The sequence below is a fragment of the Galeopterus variegatus genome, unplaced genomic scaffold (genome assembly GCF_000696425.1).
Source record: "Galeopterus variegatus unplaced genomic scaffold, G_variegatus-3.0.2 Scaffold2834, whole genome shotgun sequence".
In the NCBI taxonomy this organism is placed as follows: domain Eukaryota; kingdom Metazoa; phylum Chordata; class Mammalia; order Dermoptera; family Cynocephalidae; genus Galeopterus; species Galeopterus variegatus.
In genome coordinates, this window is record NW_007728945.1 from 1,685 (window position 1) to 21,943 (window position 20,259).

The 20,259-nt window shown below is 48.4% G+C and overlaps 1 protein-coding gene across 3 annotated transcripts in view; it reads right to left on the reverse strand.

Moving 5' to 3' along the window:
* Positions 1-571: 571 nt before the first annotated feature.
* Positions 572-20,259, reverse strand: part of CDC42BPB (CDC42 binding protein kinase beta (DMPK-like)) — a 126,275-nt gene continuing 106,587 nt past the window's right edge. The window contains exons 25-38 of one of the 3 annotated variants that reach the window (XM_008583112.1): positions 19,129-19,265; positions 18,411-18,550; positions 17,123-17,204; positions 15,750-15,966; positions 15,512-15,574; positions 13,835-14,431; positions 10,361-10,458; positions 10,193-10,277; positions 9,938-10,055; positions 9,709-9,826; positions 9,171-9,276; positions 8,965-9,035; positions 8,276-8,488; positions 572-1,970 (exon numbers count right to left, since the gene is read on the reverse strand). In XM_008583112.1, the coding sequence (XP_008581334.1) occupies positions 1,839-1,970; positions 8,276-8,488; positions 8,965-9,035; positions 9,171-9,276; positions 9,709-9,826; positions 9,938-10,055; positions 10,193-10,277; positions 10,361-10,458; positions 13,835-14,431; positions 15,512-15,574; positions 15,750-15,966; positions 17,123-17,204; positions 18,411-18,550; positions 19,129-19,265 (2,177 nt within the window). In that variant the 3' untranslated portion in view covers positions 572-1,838. Of the gene's footprint in view, positions 1,971-8,275; positions 8,489-8,964; positions 9,036-9,170; positions 9,277-9,708; positions 9,827-9,937; positions 10,056-10,191; positions 10,278-10,360; positions 10,459-13,834; positions 14,432-15,511; positions 15,575-15,749; positions 15,967-17,122; positions 17,205-18,410; positions 18,551-19,128; positions 19,266-20,259 lie in introns of those variants that run through there. The other 2 variants (XM_008583113.1, XM_008583114.1) reach the window with 2 other exon arrangements.

A 20,259-nucleotide genomic window follows, 5' to 3' on the forward strand; every position in this document is an offset into this window, starting at 1 on the left:
GACCCAATGGGGGTCAGACCTCCCCACCAGCATCCTCCACTCCAGTGTCATCACACCCCGGCCCAAGTGTCCCCTCAAGTTCCTGCCTCTCCCCTCCTGTCACCTAGGGCTATTGAGGGGCTGGAGTGCCTGCAAACGGGTGGTGCTCCTGGGCAGCTTCCATTGGGCTCTTGCTTGCCAGGGTCTCCTGGGCATGCCACCCTCTTCCCACCTGATGCCACCCAAGGCCCTTGAGGGCTCACTGCTCTCAGGCTGAAGTCCAAACTCCTAGGCTCTGCCAAGGCCTCTTGGTGGGACCTGAAAAACCAGCAGCAGCACTTGGCCAAGTCACCCCTCCCTCTGCGATGGCCCAAGTTAGCCCTACCAGGACACAGGTGGCCCCAGGAGGCCAGATCCTGCGATGTGGACACAGCACTCTTTTGTGTGGCCTTTGAGTGAATTACCAAGAATGGCTTCTGCAGGCAAGGTGGTTTCCACTGCCTGTTGGGGAGGAATTTCCAGCTGGAGGCACTTCTGGGGAGCCCAGACACACACACGGCAATATGTTACCACATCCAGACAAATCGCCGAGAACTTTAAAACTGCCGTCTTTTGTTTTATTGACAGGTAAATTGTTCAAAAATGTTCTCACGATTCAATAATTACAAAGACTCAGACTTACATTAAAAAAGTAGAAACCAGAATCCCCAGCAGGTGTCGACCCCAGCAGAAGGCCCAGGAGGGTAGTGGGGCGGGCAGGTGCTGGGTGTGACAGGAGGGGCAGGGGCAGTGGTGCCAGGTCACTCAGTGCCGACTCAGGTAAGTGCATGTGCAACAGTGTCGCAAGCACGTTGACTGGTTGGCCGCCAGCGGCAGCCTGTTTGCTGCCACAGTTAGTCACAAGCCTTTAGTGAGACAGAGCCACAGACCTGATCACTCAGCATATGGTACAAGGAAGGGTGGGATTAAATACACGCGTGGGGCCTCACCACGTGGTGGGCTGGGCTGGTGTGCAGGAGTGTGTTGGCTGATTCTACATGATCGGTAAAGGCTACTAATCATGGGGATTCCATGCAGGGGTGGGACGGGGTGTGGGGGCTGTCCCAGTGCCTGCCGCGTGGCTCCCGGGGCTCTGGCCTCCTCAGCCCAGCAGGCCTGCCTGCACCACGGCACTCGCTGGTTTTATGGTAGGAGGCAGAAACCGTGGAAGCGAGTGGAAAACAAGAGCCCAGCTGACTTCACAGTGGTAGATACTGGTGACATGCATGGCTGTGGCCCAGAGTGGACTCATGCACAGGGACGCTGGTCCCAGGCCTCTGTCCACGACTCGGTGGTCAGACTTCTGCAGCTGACTATGCAATGGCTAAATGAATGAAAAGGCCACAAACTAACCTCCACTTTCCTCTGTCTTCACTATTCTAGTGACACTGGGAATGGTATACAACTTCTTACAATTCTCCTAAGGTCCTAGGCAACAGTTTCAGGAAACATGGAAAAGACTAGTTTCTGAGGCCATGTCTCCAGCTGTCCGTGTCCTATGCAGGCTGCTCTAACCGTTTCTGAGGAAGCTGGTGTGGAAGGGGTCTTCTCAGTGGGTGGGGGCTGGGTGGTGGTCCTTCATGTGCAAATGGAACAGTGTTGCCTCACAGCTGTGCAGATGAACGGATCTGGTCTACCACCATGAACATCGCAGCATAAAACTGATTATAATAATAAAGATTTGTCTTCATCTTCATATCTACAAATTGATTCTACACTTCCTTGGACAACACTGCAAGGTCAGCTCAGTCTTGGCACTGACGTTGGAGGCCACCCCCAGCTCCCTGGCCCCACGGTGGCAAGGTGGGCAGCTGGTGGCTTCAGGCGTCGCAGGCCGGCTGCTCCAGACCTTCAAGGGGGAGCTGGCTCCTATGGGGGGAGTTGGGGCTGGGCGGGCCGCTGGGGTTGGAGCTGTTCGATGGAGTTGAGTGTTTGGTGGAATCCGAATCAGGCTGTTAACACAAAGAAGGGGAAGAGCGTGAGTGCCGATCACCCTAGGCTCATGGAGGGAGCATGCTGCCCAGTCAGACATGGATGTTTGCTTGGGGACAAATGTGGCACTGCTCTCCCCTTCTTGCTAGGAGAACACATACTCTGCACAAGCTAGTCACGTGGTCCTCAAGCTTGCCAGTGAGACAGCACCAACCAGTGTCCAATCGCATTCACAAATGACTTGGTAAAAGTCACAAACATGATAATCTTTCATGAGAAAAGCAGTGGGAAAAGAAGGAAACTTCCTCAACATGATAAAGGGCATTTATGAAAACCCACAGCTGACTTCATACTCAATGGTGAGAGACAAAGCCCTCCCTGCAAGATCAGGAAGAAAGCAAGGATGCCCATTCTCACTCTTGCTGTTCAACAGTGCACCAGAAGGTCTAGCCAAAGCAATTAGGCAAGAAAAAGAAATAAAAAGGTATTTGTGTTGGAAAGGAAAGCTATCTCTATTTGCAGATGACAATTCTATACACAGAAAATCCCAAAGAATTCACACAAAAAACCCTACAAACAACTAAACAAATCAGTGAAGTTGTAGGGTACAACATTAACACACAAAAATGAATTGTATTTTCATACACCAGCAATGAACAATCTGAAAAGGAAACTGTAAAAATCAATTCCATTTACAATAGCATCCAAAATAATAAAATAGGAATAAATTTAACCAAGTAGGTGACAGATTTATATAGGATAAAATGCAAAGCATTGCTGAAGAAATTAAAGACTTAAATAAATGGAAAGGCATCCTACGTTCATAGATTGGAAAGCTTAATATTGGTAAGATGGCAATACTCCCCAGAGCAATCTACAAATTCAATGCAATCCCTATTAAAACTCTGATGACCTTTTGGCAGAAATGGAAAAGCTGATCCTCAGATTCATATGGAATTGCAAGGGGCCCCAAATCGTCAATGATAAAAAAGAAAAAGATTGAAGAACTCACATTTCTCAAACTTACTACTTCAAAATGTTTTACAAAGCAACAATAATCAAGACAGTGTGGGACTGCTGTAAGGACAGACATATAGACCAATGAAATAGAATGGAGAGTCCAGAAATAAATCTATACACCTATGGTCAACTAATTTTCAGCAAGGGTGCCTAGACCATCCAAAGGGGAAAGGACAGACTCAACAAATGGTGCTGGATATTCACATACAAAAGGATGAAGCTGGAGCCCTACCTCACACCATATACAAAAATTAACTTAAAAGGATCAATGACAAATATAAAAGCTTAAAAAACCACTAAAGCTCTTAGAAAAAAAAATAGGACTAAATCTTTATCACCTTGGATTTGGCAATGGATTCTTAGATGTGATGACAACAGTATAAGCAACAAAATAAAAAAAATAAATTGGACTTCACCAAAATTAGAAACTTTTATACATCAAAGATGTTATCAAGAATGAAGAATGTACCTATCAAATGAGAGAAAATATCTGCAATTCATATATCTGATAAGGGTCCAGTAGTCAGAATATATGAAGGGACTTCAAAAAGTTCATAGAAAAATGGAATGAAAAGATAAAATTTAAAAATATAAACTTTATTTCTCAACCTTAGCTCTATCATGTTCAAGACACTATTGTAAGTGATGATACCAGCCAGTTAGTGCATCCCTAAAGAACTGAGGGTCCTGGGAATTTAACCATGTCTATACAGTCTTTTTCACATTATTAACTAAAGAAAAATGGTTGCACCTTTAAAATTTTTTAAGATTAGGAAACAAAAGAGTCAGAAGGAGCCAAATCAGCACTGTAAGGTGAATGCCTAATGATGTACCATTGAAACTCTCACAAAACTGCCCTTGTTTGAATGAGCAGGAACACTGTTGTAATGGAGAACTCTCTAGCAAAGCTTTCCTGGGTGTTTTTCTGCTAAAGCTTTGGCTAACTTCCTCAAAACATCTTCATAATAAGCAGATGCTATTGCTCTTTGATTCTCCAGAAAGTCAACAAGCAAAACGCCTTGAGCATCTCAAAAAAACTATTGCCAAGACCTTTGTTCTTGATTGGTCTATTTTTGCACTGACTGGATCACTTTGACCTCTTGGTAGCCATGGCTTTGATTGTGCTTTGTCTTCAGGATTGTTCTGGTAAAGCCATATGTCATCTCCTTTTACAATTCTTTGAAGAAATGCTTCAGGACCTTGATCTCATTTGTTCAAGATTTCCATTGAAAGCTCTGCTCTTGTCTGCAGCTGATTTGGGCACAATAGCTTTGGCACCCACTGAGTGAAAAGTTTACTCAACTGTAATTTTTCAGTCAGAATTGTGCAAGCTAAACCAATTGAGATTTCTCTAGTATTGGCTATTGTTTCTGCTGTTAACTGTAGGTCTTCTTTAATGAGGGCATGAACAAGACTAATTTTTTCTTCACAAATTGATGTGGACGATCTGCTGCTGAGGGCTTCATCTTCTACATCATTTTGTCCCTTCTTAAACAAGTAATCAATTTATAAAGTGCTGATTTCTTTGGGGCATTATCCCCATAAACTTCTTGTAAAGCATCAATGATATCACCATTTTTCCACCCAAGCTTCACCATAAATTTGATGCTTGTTCTTATTTCAATTTTTAGCAGAATTCATGTGCTCTGATGGGGGCTCTTTTCAATGTATTCTCCTCCTTAGTGCCTCAAAATAGTTCCTCTCCAGACATGTTATAACAAGTTAGTACAAGTTTTTTTGGTGCAAAAATTTTTTGAAATCCATTGCTTTGGTCAATTTCTGTTGTTTATAACAGCAACATCTGAAACCGGGTAATTTGTAAAGAAGAAATATTTATTGCATACGGTTTCAGAGGCCAGGAAGTCCAAAGTCCAGGGAACACATCTGGTAACAGCCTTGTTGGTGGTGACTCTACGCAGTGACACGGTGTCACATGGTGGATGGCAGAAGCAGAGAGAGAGCTAACTCTTCACTCCTCCTTTTAAAGACATCAGAACCACACCCATGACCACCATTAAACCATCAATGGATTAATCTATTTACTTGGGCATGGTCCTCACAATCTAAGCACCTCTTTAAGGCCCTATCTATCAATTACCATAATAGGATTTCCCACCCTCAACAGTTACAGTGGGGATTAAGCTTCTAATACATGGACATCGGGGGACACAATTCAATCCATATCAGCCATGCATAGTTTTTTTCATAATACACATTCAACACAAATTTTTTTTTTTTCTTTGGCGGCTGGCTGGTATAGGGATCAGCACCCTTGACCTTGGTGTTACCAGCACCATGCTCTAACCATGAATTCTTTGAAGACCCCTTGTATAAAGAACTCTTACAACTTAACCACCAAAAGACAAACAACCCAATTACAAAACAGGCAAAGGATTTGAGTAGGTAATTCTCCAAAGAAGGCATACAAATGGCCAACAAATATAAGAAAACATGCGCAACACCATTAGTCATTCGGGAAAAGCAAACCAAAACCACAATAAGGTGCCACTTTCATATCCACTAGAATGGCTATTTAAAAAAAAAAGGAAAATAAGTGTGGGTGAGGATGTGGAGAAACTGGAATCCTCCTGCACAGCTGGTGGGAACGTAAAACAGTGCAGCCGCTGTGGAAAACAAGTCAGCTGTCCCTCAAAAAGTTAAATACAGAATTACCACATAACCCAGCAATTCCGTTCCTAGGTATATACCCCCAAAAACTGAAAACACATACACAAGCACTGTACACACATTTATAGCAATACTATTCTCAATAGCCAAAAGAGAGGCCAAATCTTCATCAGTGAAGAATGGAAAAACAAACTGTGGTCTATCCACGCAAAGGAATACTCAGCCACAGGAAGGAACGAGGTACTGGCACAAGCTACAATGTGAGTGAACCTCAAAAACCACACAAAGTGAAAGAAGCTAGACAGAAAAGGCCAATATCCGTTTATATACAAAAGATGTGAAATGTCCAGAACAGGCAAATCCATAGAGACAGAACACTGGTGGTTGCCAGGGACTGAGGGGCGGGCAGAATTGGGAGAAAGTGCCAAATGGGTAGGGAGTTTTACTTTGGAGTGGTGGAAATGTTTGTCAATGAGACAGAGGTGGTGGCTGTACAGCACTGTGAATGCACTAAATACCATTGAATTGCTCACTTTAAAATGGTTACTTTATGTTATTTCACTTAAATAACTTTAAGAGATAACAAAATCAACGCAGAGGACAAAGGTGCTGTGTGCTTCAGGACACAACACCCCGAGAAGGACACCAGGTCCTCCGTGTGGTATCGTAGCCTGGGACACACAATCTGAATCTCATGACAAGAAAACATCAAACTCAAACTAGGGAGCATTCTATACAATACTGGGGATGCTTGCTGCAAGTGTTACTGTCATGCCAGACAAAGACAGGTGGAGACATGTTCCACAATAAAGGCACTAAGGAGACATGGGTGACGTGCAATGTGTGTGTGACCATGAATTGGGGCCTGTACCAGAAAAAAATGTGCCATAAAAGGACATTACTGGGCCAACTGAAAAATGTGGAATTTGCAGATTATTTTATCAACTTGACAAATGTACTATGGGGATATAAAAGGATATCCTTGCTCTTAGGTAAAGGGCATACTACACAAGTTCAGGCCAAGTGTCTGCGTGTGTGAGTACATGTGTGTGTAAACACATTTTATTTATTTGCCCCTGAAGAGAACTGGGAGGCTGGGAGAGAGAGGTGGGCACTTTTCACTGTTTACCCAATTAAAAAATTCAGATGAGCCTTGATTGAGGCACATTCTGCAAAAGAATTGTACTTTTCAAAACAAATTTAATGCCATGAAAGATTAAAAATAAACTGCACACAGAAGACTAAAGAGACATGATAACGAAATGCAACGCAAGATCCTTGATTGGATTCTGGATTAAGAAGGCTCTAGAGGACGTGACTGGGCCAGCAGGGGGCTGTGAACATAAACAGGCCACGGATGACAGTCCAGGACCAGTGTGAGCGCTCCTGAGTGTGGCCACCATGGTGGCAGGAGGCCTGCGCTTAGAGGTACTAGAGGTGTTGTGACATCGCAACTCACTCCCACTGGTTCCTACAAAAAATTAAATAGGGCAGAATGGGCTAAAGCATGTACAGGTTGTTCACACTTTTTACAACTTTTTGGGAGGACTGAAAAATTTCAATAGATAGTAGAGAGAAAAAGAATGGTGGGGAGGGGAAGACCTACCCCTAAAAGTCGCCAATTTCAGGCAGTTTTAAAGGGAGGTCTGTGAAACCTTCAAGAAAAGGAAAATCCCTGTGTTACAACTAAGATGCAAACTTCCTAACTCAGAGCTTGAGGCTGGCCCGGGATTGAAAACAAAGCTGGGCAAGGATAGCATAGAAAACAAAAGGCATGGGCCAGCTTTATTAATAAACAAGAATGTAAAAATTAAGCAAAATACTCACAAACGGAGTCTGTCAGGGTACTAAAGAAATAGCACCTCATGACCAAGGAGGATCTATTCTAAAAATGCAAGGAAACCTACTACTATGACTCACTACATTAACAGGTGGTAGAAAAAAACCCATGAAGGTCACTTTGGAGAATGCTAATAAACCATCCAATCAATATCCATCACCCTATACTCATTAAAAACTCTTACCAAGCTAGGAGAGAAAAACACTTCCTGGGCCAGATTGAAGAAGACCTTGCCAGAAATGACAGGTGCAGGAGCTGATGGCCTACGCCCTCAGGGACCTGGATGAACACAGCCCAGGAGCCCGGCCAATACCTGAGAGGCGGAGCACGCACGCGCACACACGCACACGCACACTGCCCTGACCTTTGCTCTCGCACACTTTGGAAATGCCGTGACGAACACAAGAGACCACCCTGCCAATCTTGGTGAAATTACAGGAGATATTTGTTATCTGAACTGAAAAAAAGATAAACTAGACTGTATAAAAATTACAAATTTTTGGTGTGAAAACAGTTCAAATTAAAAGACAAAATTAAAAGATTCTGGGAAAAGTATTTGTAACTGATACTAACCACAATTATAAATGACTCTGAAATAGAATCCCCATGAACCACTAAGAGAAATGCAAAATGACTGAAAAATGGGGTGGACTGTGACACAAAGGTGGATGTTGCAGCAGGAGGTGGCCGGCTTGGTGGGAATCAGGAACATCTTGGTGCTGTGCTACGGTTTGCGCACAGCAACAGGGCTTCACCCTCTGTTGACAGAAACGCCCCAAGGGCAGAGACACACAGGAGCCCACCCCCAAGCCACCCTCCATACGAGATGTTTCTCACCTCACTCATCTGTAGCCTCATCCCCACTTCACATGGGGGAAACTGAGGCATGGAGTGGTGCGGCTTCAGAGTGCATGAGAATGTTGCCACCCCACCCTGACACCAAGTGGCCACCAGCAGATGAGGAGGAAGAGGGAGGCCAATGCAGAAGGTCCCATGACAAGAGCAGCCACTATACGTTACGCGTAAGTGCAGAAAACTGCACCGGGATGTCTGGAAGGAAGGGCGCTCCTGGGAGAGCTGGTTGGAATGTGACCACCTCAGCCCCCAGTCCACACTCTCAAAGGACAGCAGGAGAGCAGCACGCCAGCTCCTGCCCACGGCCCTCTTGCACTGTCAGAAGGGGCTGGCCCAGCCTTGCGGGAAGCCATGGCAGGGGCAGGGAGACCAGTGCTTTCAGGGAGAACAGCCTGGCCTGGTGGCCTCTCCGGGGGGCTGACGAGGGACTCTGCATGCCTCCCTTCCCCATCTCCTTGCCTCCCTCAGTGCAGCCCGCAGAGGTGGGAGTGGGAGCTCCAGAGGAGCAGTGACAGCCGCCCAGGCCCCCGTACCCTCAGCCTGCCCGGTGCGCTTCCTCCTCTCTTCCCGCCTGCTGGGCCCGAGGTGCTGCTATGGGGAGAGGAAGCAGCTCGCTTGGAAGAAGTCTGCAAATGGCCGTGACCACCTCATGGTACAGAGGCATGTCTCACCTCTTTGTCAAAGTCCTGGTCGGGATCGGACATACTTCTCAGAGGCATAGTCACTCCGGGTTCTGATACACCTATGGAACAAGGACAGCTCTTGTCTCAGGGAAGAGAGTCAAGGGCTGAACTGAAAGCCTGGGTCCCACCACTCCTGTCCCCAACTCCTGGGGCCAAGGGCCGCCAGGGCTGCAGGAGCTGTGTGTCCTCTGTACCTGACGAGGGCCATGAGATGTAGGGCTTGCTCCTGGATGGAGGCGGCCGAGACAGGCTGGTGGGGGCAGGGCCAGGCCGTTCCTCCTGGGAGGGCGGTGCAGCACTCTGGGGAGAGAGCAGCAGTGAGCACGCAGGTACCCTGAGTCGGAGCCAGCAGCCCTGGGTACTCCACCCCTAGCCGTGCCACCAAGTCTGCTTGACAATCACAGGCCAGGAGGGCTCTTGGAACAAGGAGCTCAGGTCAGTTCTGAGCTAAGAGCTGGCACTAGCAATTTTAGGCCAAGTCAAATCCTACAGAAAACACGCTCTTTAAAATAAAAAAGAAAAAGTATGTTACCTGCACATACTAAGACATTATTTAGAACTCATCATGTAACAGCTGATTTCCTCATAAAACCCTAACAGACTGAAATGGTGACAGACCACCAATAAATACAGGCAAGGCCCCACTGGGCCCTGCCCTGGGACAGTCCCTGCATGAACAGGGAGAAAGGAAGCAGTTCCCGCCCGCGCCCACCCGCACCGCCTGACACGCACCAGAGGCAGGTCCATGAGCACCTGCATGCCGTCGCCCGGGCCCATGTGAGCCACGTGGTTGAAGTTGGTCGGGTTGGATATCATTTTGGATCTCAATTCTGGGTCCCTAAGCATCTCTCTGGGGAAAAGGAAATATTTGGGGGATTCATGAATATGTAAAAATCCTCTTGGTGCTAACCCACTCCCTCCTACAGCGAGGCAAGCCGGGCCTTTGGGCTCCAGCTCCTACCTCCGCTGCTGCAACCTCTCTTCCTCTGGGACCTTGAAGACAAATCGCCTTTTGCTTCTGGTTCGAAGCATCTGCTTCTTGCTGTTGTCACAGGTGTCAGGCACGTTGAGAACTGCTCCTGCAGGAAGGAGAGAGCACACAGTGACTGTGTGTCCTTCTGCAGCTGAGCCAGGGCAATGTGGGCGGGTGCCGCAGTCAGACGAGGCCCAGGTCTCCCCCTCCTTCCTTCCACTCCCAGGCGCTGGGATATCTCACCCGAGAACTTGCTCTTGAAGTAGATCAAGCGTGGAGGCTCGCAGCCGAGGAGGTTGAGGCTGCCTTCAGAGTTTAGAGGTCTTATCTGTATTGGAAAGCAGGTAGGGTAAGCGAGTGCCTGCAGTGGCTGGGGAGGCCTACCCGCACCAAAGGCCCAGGTCGCCTTACCCTCCGCAGGCCGATGGTCTGCACCCACTCCATGGTGTGCACGTCAAAGACATCGACTCCATACTCGCTATACACTGTGACGTGGGAGGCACTGCAACCTAGCGCAGATGGAGCAAAGCGCGGTGAGCCCCGGGCAGTGCCGTGGGTCGCGGCCCCAGTCCTGAAGGCCACACCAGGGACCATAACCAAGTGTAAAGGTGGCGCAGCACTGCCACACGTGGGTTCACACCATCAAACACTTCCTCGTGTTCTTGCTCTAGAGCTAAGCTTCATTTCAAAGTGCAAAGACACCTAGTCAATCTTCTAAATGCTTCGCCATCACTTCTATAATGTTTTTTTTTTTTTTTTTTTTTAATGTGTGGCATAGAATTTTGGTTTTAATTGATCTTTTTATTTTTTTTTCGTTAAATTTTTATTTTGTCAATATACAATGTATATTTCTATAATGTTTTAAATACCACAGTACAGATGTTAAAGATCATTTTTAAGTTTGCTTTTTCATTTAGGCTCTCTTACAAGCTATGATTATTGCCAAAGCTTATTAATTCAGCCTGAACACAATTGAAATTCAGGTAGGGGCCGATAATTCAGCACTGTACAATACTGACACTAACTCCTTCTTTTATTTACTTGACGGATGGCTGGTACAGGGATACAAACCCTGGGCCTTGGTGTTGTAACACCATGCTCTAACCAACTGAGCTAACTGGCCAGCACTAATTCCTTCTGTTAAGAGATACCAAGAAGTCAGGTTTTTGGTAGGTATTTAAAACCTCCACACAAAAACTACTTCTTAGCCTTGGGACAATGATCTTGCCCATGTACGCGCCAAGCTAAGGATACCTGGCTTCTCTCTATGAAACTGGCCCTTAAGGAACATTTTCAGCACCCCTTTTGCAGTCTGGTCTGAACACAATGGCAAGCGAGAATAATCACTCTCCTGCAGTGAGCTCTCAGTTTGTGCTGTGTCTTCTTCCCGTGTGCTCTAAGTAATGGCATCTGTTAGGTTACGAAAATCGACCTGAGCACCAGAGGTGAGACTAAGGACTGGTGACCCATTTGGCATTTGAAGTCTAATGAGATTTTCCCCACATTTAGAACAGCAATTAAACACATGTGAACTATCAAAGGAGCAGTGAACATCCACGTCCCCTTGGTCACTCTGCCACGGATGGCAGGCCACGTGAGGTGCGCTCATGGTCATCACACGTCTGACCTCACGCTGGTGCGGCCTCTGGGCATCCTTGTAGAATGCAGGGCTTGGAGATGGCAGGCTGTAAAATCCAGCAGAGCTCTGGCTTAGCTCTAGTTCCTGGTTCTTCTAATTTCCAAGGTTAAAAGTTAATCTTTACCATGTCATGCTTTATTAATTGAAAATGCATTTTTAAAAAGCTTCAGCTATGTTTCTATTACAGATGCTAAACAGACTACACAACCAGCCCTCTTCTTTTGAGAATGAAAAAGAAAATAAAACAGAGTTTAGGAAGAAGACAAAAGATGCTGGAACTGGTCACCAAACTGTCTTAGAAGTGACATTTGTTGTTTTTTTTTAAAAAAGATGACCAGTAAGGGGATATTAACCCTTGTCTTGGTGGTGTCAGCACCACGCTCACCCAAGTGAGCTAACCGGCCATCCTTATACAAGGATGTGAACCACATTCTCCCGAGTGAGCCATGGGCCAGCCCTCAGAAGTGACATTTGTGACAAGCCCCTGAGGCCCTATTTTTGAGTGCCATGTGCAGAAGCAGGTCCTGAATTAACTTTCAGAGGACCCTTCTTCACATAGGGGGTTTCTGGGGGAAGCTCCTCTTACTTGCTGAATATGTGGGGCTTCAATTGCCAGAAATGAGGAAGAAATCTGATTTGCTGATAAAAATGATAAACCAAGACGTCCTGTCTCAAGAAAAATTTAAACTAGAAAGTCATTACAGTGAAAAGAATATGGGCTTTGAGTCTGACAGATCTGATGTGTGACTTATGCAAGTGATATAACCTCTGAGGCCCTTGGTCTCCTCTTCCTAAGATGGGACTGACAATACCTGCCCTGAGAGATAGGAGCAGTAGGTGAAGCCACACCCGTGATGTGCTCAGCACAGGGCTTGGAACAAGCAGTTCTCCATCTCAAAAGTTGTTTGATTATTTTTCGCCAACTTTAGAATTGATTTAGCATCTGTACTGTGCCTGGGGGAGAAAAAAGGAGACCTACAGAGGTAAAGAAAGCAGGAGCATCAGGTGTCTGTGCTGGTCATGCAGGGCCAGGACTGTAAAAGCATCACGCTCAGAGACCTGAGTCCTTCTCGACATTAAACTTTGCAAAAAATTAAAGTTCTAGAAAAAACACCTTGTTAAGCAGGAATCCTGTGTGGTTTTGAACTCTGTACTGGCTGCCCATGAGGATGGAGAGTGGCAGGGAAGAGGCTGGGGCCCCTTCCCACTCAGGCCCCAGGTCCGGCCACCACCACCCCCATGCCTGCTGCACCAGCAGCCTCAGAACCGAGCCACAAGGCAGTGAGCCTGCAAACTGAGGCCGGCAGCTCGCCTCACAGGCCTGGGGGTCTGGCTGCGACGCTACCAGCTCGGCAAGGCCAGCAGTGAGGCAGATAGGAGGCTTTAGATTAAGGTAATTAAGGAAAACGATGACCCTCCCACACCCCACGGCCCCCATCTGCTTCTGTACCCTACCAGCTAGTCTCATTATTCCCTGTGGATTTGATGACACAGGCTCTCCTGATGTATCGCACTGAGGGATTTCCAGGTTTAAGGTTTTCTAAAAGCGATCAGACTGTGGAGGTGCTGACCCATGGAGTCCAGACCCCAGGCCCAGCTCACCAAACTCTCGGGCCTTTATGCTTCCCAAGCCAATCGAGGCTTCCGACTCCCGCCCAGTGTGCTATTCACACAGAAGTCACTTAAACAAGCAAATTAAGTAGCCCAACTGTTTCCCGAACAGCTCCTACCACTCTCAGAAAATGCTCATCCCAAAAGGACTATAACCTGGAAATCAGAGTTGAGTATTTTCTGGCCACTTTTTTTTTTAACCTTTAGCTTTTTCTTACCATGTAAAGTTGTGTATTATTATTAGGAATGTCTTCTAAAAAAGAACTAGAACACCATGTCCCTTCTTCCATGACCTAGCCCTCCTGCCTTAGGACGCCCACGACCATGGCCGGGATTCTCCTGCTGAGGGGCTCCTGCAAAGCCCTCTAGGGAAGAACAAGCCCTCTGTACTCGGGGAGAGAAAGGTGCAGGGCAGTGGGGAGCTTGCTCATAAGGGGAAGCAGGCCGGCGGCCACCCTGCAAGCCCACCCACCACTGGTCTGAGATGTCATATCCAGACCCCATTCTCTACCTCTCCTGCCATAACTACTCAACTAAGGGAACTGGAAGACAAACCAAAGCAAAATAGAACACATGCTGATTGCTGATGTGAAAAGCAGCAACAGGGATATGGCAACAGAAAAACATATACATACTACAGGCAACAGGAGCCGCAGGCCACATGAGCTCCTGCATGCGTGACCTCCGGCCTTGTGGGTCCACGTACAGTCCCATGTGGCTGAAGCAAAGCAGGTACTCCTCACTTTTGAGCTCCACAGCACAAAGGGCATCAAAAGACTGTTGTGAGAGGAACGTAAGCGAGGGGTCATTGGGATTTACCAGGTTTAGGGACTGCCCATCTCCCTGGATGCTCAACAGAGAGAACCCAGAAGGGTAGCCAACACAGAGCTTGTCTTTGAACACGGCCATCCATTGCACGCTGCCAGGAGCCACAATCTCACTGAACTTTCTGTGGAAAGGTTTAGTTCTCTGGATCTCATAGCAAAGGATCAGCCGCTTCACGGCTACAAACAGGCAGGTGGAAGAGCTCTTCTTCAGCATCGCAGTCGCTATGAGGTGGCAGCCTTTTGTTTCCGGGAGCTTGATATCAAAGTTCCCTTCAGCTCCATCGAAGGAAGACCAGGGGTAGAGATGGACGTGGTGGTTCCGGCCGCAGAGGAGGACTATGATTTTCTCTTTGGGAGCAAGCTCAATCTGGTACACTTTCTTACAGTCAGCAGCGCGGACGATCACTGCAGCAAGGAGGATGAGAGCGTGAGGCCGCCAGGCACGGCCTGTGCAATTTGCCCCTCAGCCCCCTTCCCACTGCAGATGGCCAGCTGAGCCTGCCCCCACCCACGAGGCTGGTGGCTGGAATGGTCTCTGGAGAACCTGCTGCTAACACGGACACAGGGTGGGCGTGGGCCGCACACAGTGCTCCCGCTCTGAGGCCTCTCCTCTCCTTCTCCCCGCACCTGCTCCGTCTCACATGCACCCTCCACGGACCAGCTGGGAGCCTGGAGACCTGCACGTCACCCCCAAGTACAGTGTGGCCCTGTGGTGGACCTGGACCTTGTTCCTGCTCACCCCTGAACTAAAGAGCCCTTGGGCTGCATGTGAGGGACAAAGGGCTGTCTCCAGCCACACCAGCTCCTCAGACTCGCTCTTGGAAAGGATCCACCTCACATCTGGCTCCCGGGCGCATGCTTCCCCTCCCCAACACCCAACATGCTGAGACCCCCCAGGCGTGTCAGGAAGGGGCTGCTGCTCTCAGAGGCCATGCACAGGTCCAGTTCTGGTCTCTGGCCGTTTCTACTCTCAGGCCCGGGCTGGGAGGGGAGGGCAGCAACACTTTCACCTCTTTGCTGGGAGGCATGAAGTGTCAAAGAGTGAAGCAAAGGGACCAAGTTGTCCTTAGGTAAAGCCTCAGTGCCCCCAGGAATTAAGGAGCTGTCCCTCCATCTGGGAGGCTTCCCTTGACCTCCTCCTTGACGCTGCCCCCTGCCCCCCTGTCCTCTCCCTGAAGAGCTCAATGGATGCAGCAGGGAACTCAGCACAGTGTCATGGCTTCTGACGCTGGGCTGTGCGGCACGCTGACTGCTTGTCTCCGTGCCCAGGTCTAGCTACTGGGCGCTCTGAAGCGCCAGCGGACACTCAGCAGACACTGCCGACCACCGGCCTCATCTTCTCCACTGTCTGCCCTTCCCTTCATATTTAAAGTTCTCTGACATGGTAACTTAATTTACATCCCCAGTGAATTTACTTTAACTCTCAGACGTTCCTGCCGCTGCCCCTGGGACACTGCAGGGAGGAGCCAGCCCCCACTCACTCACCATCTCGGGTGACTTCTATCACATAGAGGCCTTCTTCTAAGCCCACTGCAATCCTGTCTCCATCTGTGGGGAGAACAGCATAGAGGAAATCAGTACTGTGGGCACAGATCATCTGCTTCTTAAAGCGTATGGAGAAACTATCTGCAAATCCAAATGAACAACTCGATTATGGTCCCAATCTGGGTTTCAGATTGGGCATCTCAGTGCTATGTGGAATACCACTTTCTCAGACACGCACCCACGATGGCAGCCGTCAGGACGGCCTTGATGAGGGGCAGTGTGCTGTCGTAGGCCTCCTGCGGAACATGCACGACCTGGTTCTTCAGGCGGTTCTTATGGAGGATGGCCTGCAGTCCTTCTAGAATCCCAACCCACTTCCTCTTTTCGTTCTCATTTTCTGTCAGAATGAGTAGTGAGCTGGTCTTAGAAGGTACACCTAAGAGAGAGGCCGTCACCTTCATGATAGAAAACAAAATAGACAAAAACAGAGAAGAGCCATAAGACAACCAACCACAGCTGACGCCCACACCTCCTGAGCTAGGAAACCGTCGTGCACCAGAGGCAAGGAACACACGTGTCCTAGAGTACTCTGATCCCAGGGCAGCAGTTGCGGCTGGACACCTTGACCTGCACTGGCCAGCAGAGATCACCAGGGGTCCCCAGCTGCCTGTCAGGCGGCCCTTAGCAGTTATAAACACAGTCTGGGCAGTCTCTCCCTGGTCAGATTTTAGTTAATTCTGCTTTTGCCAAAACTGTACTGACTATTTTAAAATTGCTTTGTTGAATAATCTTATAGTTAAAAAGGAGATTCTCAGAACGTGTCCAGGAAAAACAGGATCTCAAACCAAAAAACTCTTGCCTAAATCATGTTTCCCTGTGAGCACCCCCTAAGCACATATTAGGAAACTGGATTGCTTTAGGTCCTACAAAATAAATGACTGTTGTTTTAAGCACCTGGCAATTTTCTGTACTGCACATAATAGGTTGTTTCTGGACAGAGACGTGATTTAGTAAAAAATGATTATAGATTTGGTTTGTGATCAATCTAAATTCTACTGTGTTGATAAAAATCCCCAGTGGAGGGGGTTGGGGGGGCGTTCTTTCCCTGATCCACAATCTTCTAGAAGCTTCCTAATGCCAAAACATCTAACACTAATTCAGTGGGGGGGGGCGCGGCACTCTAATTTGGCCAAAAAGAATGGTGATGAGTGAAGTCTACTTATTTTTTCCTGTTTTGCTCCAGTTAGCGGTGGGTATATGCTGGGGAGGGAGGCTGAAGCGGCACGTTTCACACATTCCACCCTGAAGCTGCTGCCAGTGTTGAGAACACTGCCACAGGCCACTGGGACACACAGCAAGTAGACGAGAGTGGAAAGGGAGGGAGGGTGGTGTGGGGAGACAGGTGCCCTGGGAGGCAGCAGGTGAGGAGACAGGGGCACAGGCTGTGTAGGGAGGGGTGTGGAGTGAGGCAGCGGGTGCAGAACTGGGAGGGCTGTTCTGGATGTGCGCGAGCACACCGATGTGGCACAATGGAATGCTCAGAAGAATCGTTGTTTTAACCACGTGATTTTTTTTTTGTGATTGGTCTAAAAAAAATCGGAAAACTCATACCCTGAATATACATGGAATGTCCCGGCGTGTAGCATGTATGACATCTGAGGCCAGGACTGAGCTCACCGAAAATTCTTCATCTCTGGTGAGAAAGAAAACATTCAGAACATTCAGAAAGCTGGGAGAGACATGCCCACTGGGCCTGCCTCTACCATTATGCTATGATTCTCACAAAAAAGGACCCCTCCCCCAGTCTACTTTCTGACTTTGTTTTTGGGTGGCTGGCTAATATGGGGTCCCAAACCCACGACCTTGGTGTTAAAAGGCTGTGCTCTAACCAACTTGCTAACTGGCCAGCTCCCCAGTCTATTTTCTACAAGAGATAGTAGGCCCCTCGCCCCTAACTGCATAAGGAAATGCTCACACTGACAAAAGCCACAAACTACTGTGGACGCCTACAGACATTTCAGTCGGGGGGAGGCTGAGAGTAAAACCCATGCCCTAACTCACACTGTTTAAGTGCGTGTCAGATTTTCTGTCACAAATTCCGGATCACTGATCTGGCCTGTGCTTGGCACTTAAAGCAGAAAAATAAAAGGCACTAAGTATGGAAGTGCTGTCTCCAGTGCGGCCGGCACTGGACCGTGTCCAGTGTGGGCCCTGTTCTGCCTTCACACGGTGCCTGTGACTCGAGCTCACGCCAACCTTTTATCCACCAGTGGCTCTTCACAACAGGCAAAGGTACACCTGTGCACAGCGAGGGATGAGCTGGTGCCCATGGGCTGGGGACATGGAAGTGGAGGACACTCTGCAGTGATTCTGATATGCCCTCACTCCCGCAGCCATCCTTGAGAGTACCTACTGCAGCACCCCTTCCCCAAGAACCAAGGCTGGAGACTGAGTCTCCCGGCCAGGCCCAAGCCCAGAGCAGGTGGCAATTACATCATGATGACTCGTGCAGCAGGTGCTGTCCCGTGAGGCACTGGGGTGAGGATGATGGCGTATGGGCACCCCAGACTGCATGCAGTACACGGCAGCTCTGCCTGCCAGGCCTCCTGTGGGCTGTGCAGTTCTTCTCTGGGCTGTTTCTGCCTGTTCGCGGACATGCAGTTTTCTTATGTTATAGGCCTGTCTGGCAAGTTTTTCAATGAAAAAATATGCAGAGCAGGAAGGTCTGCATGTACTTTAAGTAATAACTAAGCTTTCACCCATTTTTGGAACGGTACAATAATTAAGGAGGTAAAGGTATAAATGGGTTAAAGATTACCAAGCAATGAACTCTCACCTTGGCTAAATAAGTCAAATAAAGAAATTGCTGAACAAGAACAGTGTTGCACAAAATACAGACCTGAGATCTAAGACCTGGCTGGCGACGACGCCGGGCTGGGTGGATTTTCCTTCAGGAAGATCGTACAGAAAGAGCTTACAGTCGCAGACCACTGCGTATGCACGCTGCCATCCCTTCTTCACCCCGGTGGGCTTTGGGACCTACAGATAAGCAGTGACCATATCCTACTGGGCCAGGGAGGCTGGGCACAACGCATTGGGCCCCCTCAGATTCGTTCATGGTCTCCTTCCAGCTGTGCGTTGACTGTCCCGGTCACCAGGAACAGGTCCCTGGTGCCCCGCTCTGCTGGGGGCAAGAGCTGTGTCTGGGCCAGAGGGGCCTTGCCTAGCAAGAGTTCTGCGCAGGACAGAGGTGGTACGTTCCAGGAGCTGCAGCCGGACAGGCACTCAAATGGCTCGAGCACAGTGGGCAAGCGCTCAGCTCTGGGGCCCTGGCCTGAAGCCCACTGGCCAAATGCTCAGCCCAGGGGGCAGGGAAGGAATCCCAGATGGATTCTGAGTGTGCTTCCATGTGGGGTCTTCAGGACCCCTGGACCATTCAGAGCAGTGGCCATGTCAGCCTGACTGCCTTGTTTCCAGGGCCAGTCATTTCCTGCAGCAAAGGACCTGCTTTCAAGAGCAGCTAAGGTATGGATATTGGTTGTTATGCCTCAAAAACACTGAGGGCGGATGTAACAGAAAAGGAACTAGACTGTGTCAGCTGACAGGCGCCCTCCTACCTTGACGTAACCTTTGTAGGCTGTCCCTATGCCTCTCTGCACGTCCACACCCAGAGGTCTCTTGGACTGCTCAGGAGGTATTGGGCACACCTGCGGAGCACTGTCTTTGCAGGACACGTGGCAAGCAAAGGCGCACACTGGAAAAGAGAAAGAGCAGCACCCTCAAAGCTTGCTTCCTGCAAAGCATAAGTAGAACATACACCCCAGAGGAGGCAGCTTAATCATCACCATGTATCACCAAGAAAATTCAGATATCCAAGAAGGTAAAAATCATTTGTAGAACACAATTCATACAAAAATTCAGGGACTTCGGTGCTGAATAAATCTGAACATGCTTTGAGGAGCCCTTACAGGGAACATGGGGACTCAGTAACATGAAAGTGTCATTATGTCACTTGCTTTCTCGTCATCCCTGAAAGCCCGGGCCTCAGCCCACAGAGGCGAGTGTCCAAATCTCCTCGCAGGAGGCAACCTGCCCATGGATTACAGGACAAAGGTTACAGTAATATGCAGGGACTGGCAGCCAATCAAAATGCTTATGAGCTGAACTAACAGAAGAAAATGCTTCTGCTGTCACATAAAATGAAGAAAAGCACATAAGCTGACTGTCGCTAGGTGTGTGTGCTCAGAGCCAGTAAGGTGTTGAGCCAGCCCCAGTACTGTCACTCACCACTGGGTGACCTCAGGCTGGTTACTCATCTATGAAACGGGGGCAATTATAATCACACCCAATGGGCTGAGGGAGGGGGACGGATTGTGTCATCTCATCCCAGCACAGCCAAGGGCACAAGCCAGAATTCTAAAAATACTAACAACTAGAAGCAAAGAGACAAAAGAGCCAGTTATCTATGGATGATTTGATAATGGAAGACTTTACTGTTCGTCTTCTCTGCTTTTCCTGATTTTCTAGGATGCCCGTGGACGGGAAACTTTATCACAATTCTCAGCACAACCCCTGGGTCACCTGTAGCAGCGCACTCTCCCAGTGCAGCAGGGCTCGTGTTTCAACAAACCTCCACTGAGTATACAGACAGACCTGCCCTCAAACAGCTCCCAGGTAAGCCCCCTTCAGGCTGAATGTGTGCATTCAACTGCTCTCCAGGGCCGTGCACGCTGACCTGGGCGTGCGGC